The sequence below is a fragment of the Centruroides sculpturatus genome, unplaced genomic scaffold, assembly GCF_000671375.1.
Source record: "Centruroides sculpturatus isolate CEXI.00-Female unplaced genomic scaffold, Cexi_2.0 scaffold274, whole genome shotgun sequence".
NCBI lineage: Eukaryota > Metazoa > Arthropoda > Arachnida > Scorpiones > Buthidae > Centruroides > Centruroides sculpturatus.
In genome coordinates this window covers 485,246-493,886 of record NW_019384458.1, presented here as the reverse complement: position 1 = coordinate 493,886, position 8,641 = coordinate 485,246, and the positions used below count along the sequence as shown (strand labels likewise).

Here is an 8,641-nt window from a genome sequence, read left to right as displayed (position 1 = left end):
GTTGATATTTTAATAATAATAATAAATTCTAATATCTAAATAAATAAAAAAAATAAAGATTATTTTTTTTAGTAAAAAATTCTACCATGTAATAAATATTTTTTTCTGCATCATTAAGCATTAAATAATGGCATTTCAAAAAAAGGAAAACATTTTTATTTTCAAGTTATACTTCATTTAATGTTTGAAAGGAAAATAAATTTAAATGATTCAAAAATTCATATCCCTGAAAATATTTAACTTGTAATATAAAATTACAGGATAAATAAATATTGTAAAGTCAATTAAGTCATTTTGTTCCACTCCCTGGAATATGGTAATTACTTTAATGGGGATGAAAAAGCATAAATGTATCTTTTAATAGTTGAAATAATATCTAATATATTTAAAAAAATATATAATTGATAGTGCTGGATTATCCACTAGGAACGTGCATAGGAGTCCGGGGTTCTCGGTGGCCCCAAAATTAGAAAAAAATAATAATTTTACTGTTGCAATTGTATATTATATTTTATAAAAAAGAAAATACCGTAGCTACAATTAGACATTATTAGTTTATGATGATGTAAAATTATGTGGAAGGGCATCCAATCTTCTATGCCTAGGGGCCTTGAAAAGTCTTCATGCACTAATGATTAATACCAAACTTAAATTGATAAATTGTAAATTGAACAAAATATAAATTAATAACAAGCAAATTTTATACTTTACAATCATAAATCCTTATTTAAAACTTAAAAAAGTTGTTTTTTTTTATATTGAATAATATCTTACAATATTTATTTATTAATAATGAGATTCTTAAAAAGAAACAAATATATTTTAAAATTTAGAAAATATAATTCTATAATTGATATATTTTGTTTGATTAAAAAATTGAAATATTTTTATATATGATAGTATGTTAAAATTGTTTTACTGTATTTATTCTATGAAGCAAAACTTATATTTTTCTTTCTTTCTTTTTTGTTTTTATCAATAGAATTATAGTTTACTGCAAGATAATATGCATAGAAATATTTTCTGATGCGTATTGTTAATCTGTAATCATCTTATCTTATTTTACAATGCTTTTTAAAGTTCCCACAATTAAAATTTAAAATAAAATATATATAAATTTATGTATAAAATGTTGTTTTTTTAGGAGAATACTTTAAATATATTCGATCAAATGTTTATTTTTGTAGAAAAGATCATTATCCTTTAGAATATATTATTTATGAAATGTATTCATATTTTAATGAAACCATATTTAAACTTTACGTTATTATTTCTTAAATAGTGGTGGTTATATTTATCGAAACTCTTTTGTTGATTTTTATCAAGTTATAGTGTTGATAAAAATATCCATGATTCTAAAATTATTTCCTAATTAACTGAATTAGTTTTTCCTCTGTATTGCTGATTAGTTATTTTGATAATTAATAATTCTATATAGGTTATGCTGATAATTATCTGAAACATTAAAAAAAAACTAAATATATAGTGATTAACACATTTCATTCACTGATTTCATTCTAAAACAATGAAGAATTAATATAACTTCACATTTGGATTAACATCTTCAATGCAACATACATGAAAAAAAAAACTATATATATACTGATGTATAATAGAATCTGTTTACTGTAATAAGACATTGTATTATCAGCCATCTAATGGGTACAGCCCTACTTTGCAGGTATGCAATGATATCACACCACATAAAGCAGGGATGTGCCTATGGGTAGCCTGCTATCAGGAATACTTTGCAAGCTGGTATTAAAATCAGTCATCTAATATATGAATTAGCATATCTTAATAATATATAAGTTAAAATACATTCCCGATGTTTACTGTAATTAGAGCTTTGATCATCATAATTTTCAGTAAATAGGCATTTTTAAGCTGTTATTTTTTGCCATTTTATATGCCAGCCACTGTTAAAGATAACAGTATAAAAAGCAGACAAATGAAAAAATTAAAGAGAATTTTTATAATTAATAAATCTCCAATATACCCTCTGTATTTTTTAATTGTTTTGATACTCTTTTTGTGTCAGACTGAATGAAATCAGAATTTCTATTATTTGTCATTCACTTATACCACTTAAGATATTGTTAATCATCAAATGTCCTAAAATGAATATACATTAAGCAGTTTCTGTTACACAAGAAAACTAATTGGTATGTATTTGATATACAATTAGTACATATGTAGGTGCCAGACATTTCCATAAATAAGTCCATGAGTTATTTCTGGATATTAGATTTATTTATTTACTTGTATTTAGATTTACCACCAACACAATTTTAGTAGACAACTTTTAAGCCAGTTTCAGAGAGAATTTTTTTCCTGTAAGTTAAAGAATCTAGAGAATCAGAAAGGCTATCAGGAATACAAGACGCCAAACGTACGCTCTTTTGTACAAGCTGATAAAAATGGAGAACTGCCTGTATGAACAAGAAAATAATGATGATGACAGAATAATATCTAAGTATTGGAATGAAGAAAAAAACAGATTATGCCATTTCCCTTAGAAAAATCATAATTTTTAATAAATAATTTTCCAAAAACAAACCCGGGTATATTTTTATCATCAATATTTTATACCAAAATCAATTAGAATTCATAATTAAGCTAGGACTTCATGTTTTACCGTAATTGTTAGAAAGCATTAATAACAGCTTTGTGTTTGTTAAGTTACAATGCAACACTTAGGCAATCTGCCTAGGGGAATGCCTTCCAGGAAGACTTTTTAAGGATAACTGGCCCCTATTCAGGTGTTACAGATGTGGAGAAAACCTGGAAAACTCCACATGGCCAGCCTGTCCTGGTGAGGCACAAACCCACAACTGAACTCCCAGTGTTTAGGGAATGGAACCGCTTGGCCATTGGTGGACCAATAGTTTTGTTTTAACTTTTGTTGTTGACAGATATAACATATATCTTGGGAGTGTAAGTGTCCATCTAATTGGCTTCTTTGGTAGCTGCGAATGCCATCATTTTCACACTTATACACACACTTTTAATTGAGTAACTTGTTTCTTCTATCCCTCTGCAGAGCTTAACAGAAAAATATATGCATTTATATCACACTACATACTAAATACACCTTACTACAATTAGATTTGACAAAACAAGACTTTATGCTCATTCTATAAAATATATTATTTGCTTTATATAGTTGTTTCTTTACATAAAACTTCCAAAAAACATATACATATTCAATTATAAAATGTCAATTGTTTGTGCTATTTTAAAATGTAACCAATTGTCAATGACTATTATCATCAATTACTCCAATGATTAATAATACAATCATTCAACATTGGTCTTTTTAGCTAAATCAATCATTGATGAAGATATCAAATATAAGCAAAAAAAAAAAAAAAAACTGTTTTTAATATGTTCTACGTCTACATAATATGAAAGCTGTTAAAAGAATTAAGATACAAAATTGGTAGATGATGTTTAAATCTAACTACAAATAAAAAATCATTTGTAATTGCATGAGTTTGTTTATAATTCTGATGTGTGGGGAGTTATCAGATAACGAATTTCATAAATTTGGATTTTTTATACTTCTAATAAAATGTACAATACTAATTTATTTTAGATTATTATTGGTAATTACAATTATATTTCTTCAAAAATGATATAAAGTTTAAGTTTTTTTACATTATTACATGATATTACAGACAAAATTTACAGAAATTTAATAGATTGATTAGACAATATCATTTACATAATAGTCTTAGATTCTTTACACCTTTAACACTGCAAATAACAAAGATTCAGCAGTATTACAAACATTATTAAATACATGTGTTTACTGTTGTGATAAATGGATTATTATGCACTGAAAAAGATAAAGCATTATTTCACTTATCACAAGCAGCAATCACAGATTGAGATGATAATTTTAAAGTGCATTGATTTCAATCTATCAAAATATTTTTATAGTTATTATAATACAAATAATTATTTCCAAATTTTTACTACCCCATCTCTCGAAGCCGAAAGTAAAAAATTCTGTGTTGTTTGTATCATACTTATATCACTGATGCAATCATGATGTCCAACAGCTGGAGTATCTGGATATTTCCAAGGAGGATCTTCACTACTCGATGGTCTAGATCTGCCATGTGTTTCCTGTATTACTTCTGTTCCATCTATTAAACGAGACATGTAACTAACAAATGTTGTATTTGGAGGATCATGAGCAGATCCTGCAATTATGTAAGAATCTGCTGCATAATCAATATCCCAATATCTGATTTTCATATCTGATCCTGCAGTTATTAAAAATATGCCTCTGTCAGTATTTCCTACATACATGGAGTATGTTGCATGTTTTGATGTTAATGATTGTGAAAGTGGTGGCATACTACTAGCCCAGAGAGTTGATGTTCGAGCTCCACTTTCCAGATCCCACAACGACACTTCGTTATTTCCTTGAACAGCTGAAAATGCTGACGAATGAAGATGTGGATGAAGTAAAAGACGACGAACTCGAGCTCCAGTGGGATGAACAATTGTTGTTATTGGAAGTCTGAAACGTAAATCCCAACAAACAAGATGCCCACTTGCTGTTCCTAATAATAACCAACAATGTTGAGTATCAACACAAAATGAGGTAATTAAGCCTTGTTTTGTGTTATTGTCTAACTTCCATGCAGTTCCAGGAGATCGAAGATCCCATCCAACAACTGATCCATACACAGTTGCATAGGCAAGAACAGACTGAAGACCTGCATCCAAATAATGCATATCAACAACAGATCCTTCTTCTTGAGGATCTAAATTTCTAGAAGTTAGAAGACATGTCTTTTGAAAACTTTGTTCTATTTTAAATACATGTATATTTCCATTATCAGAAGATGCTGCTAAAGATTGTAAATTTTGACAAACAGTCATACAAGTTAATTTACCTCCTATACGATTGTAAGTATGACGTGAACGATTAACTACACTTCTTTTCTCCATGTATGCACAATCCCATATTTTAACAGATCCATCTGAGGAACATGTTGCAAATAAAGAAGTATCTGGAATCACTTGTAATCTATTCACTGCACCTTGATGTTCATGAAGATGTGCAGCTAGAATTCCTTTAGGTCTCCACTTTTGTAAAGATGGCTTAGGTTCTCTGTTTATATCTTCACTATATAATCTAACAGCTTCATCTCTGATGTTTTGTTCTTGTTTATGACAAATCAATACCAATAATTCATCTCTGCATGGAGCACAGTGATGACTTTTTAAAGTCGAATCTGAAGTAGAACTTGATTTAACAGAACTTATTCCACTGGATGCTGTAGAGTTTATCAATAATGGCTGTGATCCATTAAAATCAGTAGAATCTTGAATTAGCAATTTTGATGTTGAAATCAGTTTTTGTGTTTGTAAATTGGCAGAAGTATCAGGAATCTGAGGTTGTAATTTTGGAGAAAGCGGTGGTTCATTTGTACCAAACATATGCTGCCATTCCTCATTCATCATTACATTAGGAGAATCTAAGCTTGCTCCTTTCTTCTTTCCAGCACTTTTAACTGGCAAAGCAACTTGAGTTTCAATATCTCTTCTTGGTCTTTCAAGATTAATTACATTTAAGGGAACATTAAATTTTGAATCAGAAAGATCTATAATTCCATTTTCTTCTTTACCAGTAATTCCACGAGGATCAACCATGGTATTATGATTTTTATGCATTTTTAATAAATGTTCTTTCATGACTAGAATTTTTTCTTCTACTTCTTCTGTCATTCCATCAGATTGTAGTCTGCGATAGACAGCTTTTAAAGATGGGTCCATATCTCCATAAGATGGCTGATGTCCCGAACGGGCAATGCTGCGAGAAATCTGACGTGCTCGCAAACTCTCTAATAAAGTTGGCAATAAAGGAAGTTTGATCAAATAATCGTACATTGAACGAAAAAGTGGTTCATTCAAGGCATTTAAGAGAACAACTTCTTGATCTATTTGTATAATTGTGTATTTAAGGAATGGCTGTAGTAATGGCATTAACTTACATTGAATATCTGCTAAATTCAGCAGTTTAGAAACAGCACATATAAATCCTACTGTTCCATGACGAATCCATAAATTAGGCTGGAAAAGTAAAGGAACAGTTTCTCCAACTAAGTCATAGAGCATTTGTTTTTGCATCAATCCTAATTCTGTTAAATCTGTCATTGCATGAAGTGCTTTACTTATTACAAATTCTTCTGAATCGGCTAATCCTTGCTGTAATAATGGTTTTAAAATAGGACAGCACTGCCATCCAACATAAGTAGCTACACCAACAATAGCATCAAAAAATGCTCCTCTAAGATGTCTATCTTCTTTATCATTTAGAAATGTGATCATATGAGATAACAGAACATCATTAGCTTTCTGTCTTCCAAAAAACACACAGAGACGTGTTATTCCTCTTTCTAAAAGAGTCTGCTTGATAATGTTATCTGGATCACTCAACAATGTTGAAACACTTTGCTGAATCATCTCTTGTAATGCTTGAAGTTCTGATCCATATGTTCCATAATGATGATGAGCTTGAAAATATGTATTTTCAGTATTTGACTGTTCTGTTTCAGTTTGTTCAGTTTCCAGATGAGTCATTTCTAAAAATCTTAATGCAGTTTCGGCCAATTCTGCAATGTTTTCAGCATATGCTACTCTTACTAAAACAGCCTCATCTTGAGTTATCCTTGCTAAATTTGGCAAAATATATTCTGGGAACACATTAGCATCACTCCTCGGAATACTTTTCACTTGAGTAAGACAATGAGTTAAAGTTTGTAGTGAAGCAATACGAACTCTAGGATAGCAATCATTTGATAGGTATATCATATATGGTAATAAACGATCTAAAATAATATCAGGACTTAAATATGGTGATATGTAATGCAGTATTTCCAAAGCATTCAGTTTAGCAGTACAATGTTTGAGAGCACGTAAACACGAAGTAATAAGAGAAACTATTATAATAATACCTTCACTAATCTCGTTATAATCTTTAGCTTCATCACTCAACTGAAGGGCTTTTAAAATTGTTTTAGTATCTCTTTTAATTATTGCAATCTTTTCATCTGGAGATAATACCGGAGACGATGCAAATTTTTCCATATAACCTTTTAGAAATGAATAAAAATATTCGGGAAATGCTTTGCCTCTCTGCTGTTCCAAATATTCATCTGCACTCAATCGCTTACCAGAATCTTTTTGAATCATGTGTCGAACTAACTCTCTTATATACACATCATCTATTTTTTCTAACACTTTCCAAGGACTATATTCTCCACTATGATAAGCCAACAACTGAGAAAAATCAAATGGCGGATGCCCTTCGGTAAATAACTCAGTCAACACGCATCCGAGCGAGAATATATCCATCGACGGCGTGATATCTCCCTTTTTAATCTCCTCTTCTGGTAAAACCATGTTGACAGAACTATGATGGACGATTCCTTCGGAATTTAAAGTCTTTACGAATCTCTCGGGAGCAATGTAGCACGTCCTCCTTCGGGAGGTATCAAAAAAGTATGAGAAGTCTGCGGGATTATCCTCGGGTAAGTATGTCGGTTTAAAACTAGCAAAGTCAGTCAGTAACACCCAATTCCATCCGGTAACCATGATGTTTTCGAGCTTGATGTCTCCGTGGCACACGCCCACTCCGTGACAATGGCTTAGAGCACAGAATAGCTGAAATGCAATCCATCTTTTTTCAATAGCATTCAGGAATGGTCGAGTACTGATACGATCGTACAAATTGTCTTTAACGTATTGTCGAACTAAAATTCCAGCCTTTTCAGTTAGCATTGCTCTCTGAAACGGTAAGCAGTTAGGTGCATTGATCAGCAAGGATCTAATTTCCTCCAGTCGATCTCGATGATTTCTTAAAGGAAGCGAGGGATCGTGAATAGCAAATACTTTAACCACAGTCAAACCTTCCTTATGTCGTGTTTTTGCTACTTTAAAAAACCTCGTGCTTCCTAAATTGGAATCGTAAGTAAAATCGGGAAGTTCGGTTAAATAGTGTTCGACTGGATAAATTTGAGAGGGAGCGATTCCCGCCAGCTGATTGCCCATTTTTTGTAAAATACAGTTTTATTATAAATCACATCACAATAAGTAAAGAACTGCCTACCACGGTCCAACCAGCGACATCTATCGACAATATTTATAGTCTGATTACTTCGAACCGAATGCCACATAAATAGCCCAAATATCTATCATTAAATGCAAACTTTCAACGTTCAAATACTGTTTAAATAAAAAAAATATCACTTAAATTTTTATATAAAAATAAAATATATAATATTTTAATTACTTTTGTAAATCGAAAATAACAATTCTATAGCCATCAACGAGGTCCTAGAACATATGATCATCTCATAACGTGCGACTAAATATCCAAATGACACAAAGCGCTGATTGGTCAGCTGAATGACGTCAACCCACCGAAATACAGTACTGTATAGATTATATTTTGTGGTCGTCAGAACGAATCCTGACGAAATAGATTATTTCTTTTTAGTTGTCGTAATATGGAGTGAATATAAAGTGAAAATATAGCTGATTATTTTTTTGAACATTTAACTTCATACTTGATCTTTATGCACCTCTGAACCAAATCATACACAATAGATCATTTTAA

The 8,641-nt window shown here is 30.7% G+C and overlaps 1 protein-coding gene across 1 annotated transcript; it reads right to left on the bottom strand.

The window, feature by feature from the left end:
* Positions 1–3,378: 3,378 nt before the first annotated feature.
* LOC111620736 (phosphoinositide 3-kinase regulatory subunit 4-like) lies at positions 3,379–8,204 on the bottom strand. Its single transcript, XM_023362730.1, has one exon. It carries the CDS (start codon positions 8,071–8,073, stop codon positions 3,964–3,966), a length of 4,110 nt encoding a protein of 1,369 aa, XP_023218498.1. The 5' UTR covers positions 8,074–8,204; the 3' UTR covers positions 3,379–3,963.
* Between the last annotated feature and the right edge of the window lie 437 nt (positions 8,205–8,641).

Excerpts from the sequence above, each read along its gene's own strand:
- LOC111620736 (XM_023362730.1), bottom strand. The coding sequence starts at position 8,073 with ATGGGCAATCAGCTGGCGGGAATCGCTCCCTCTCAAATTTATCCAGTC.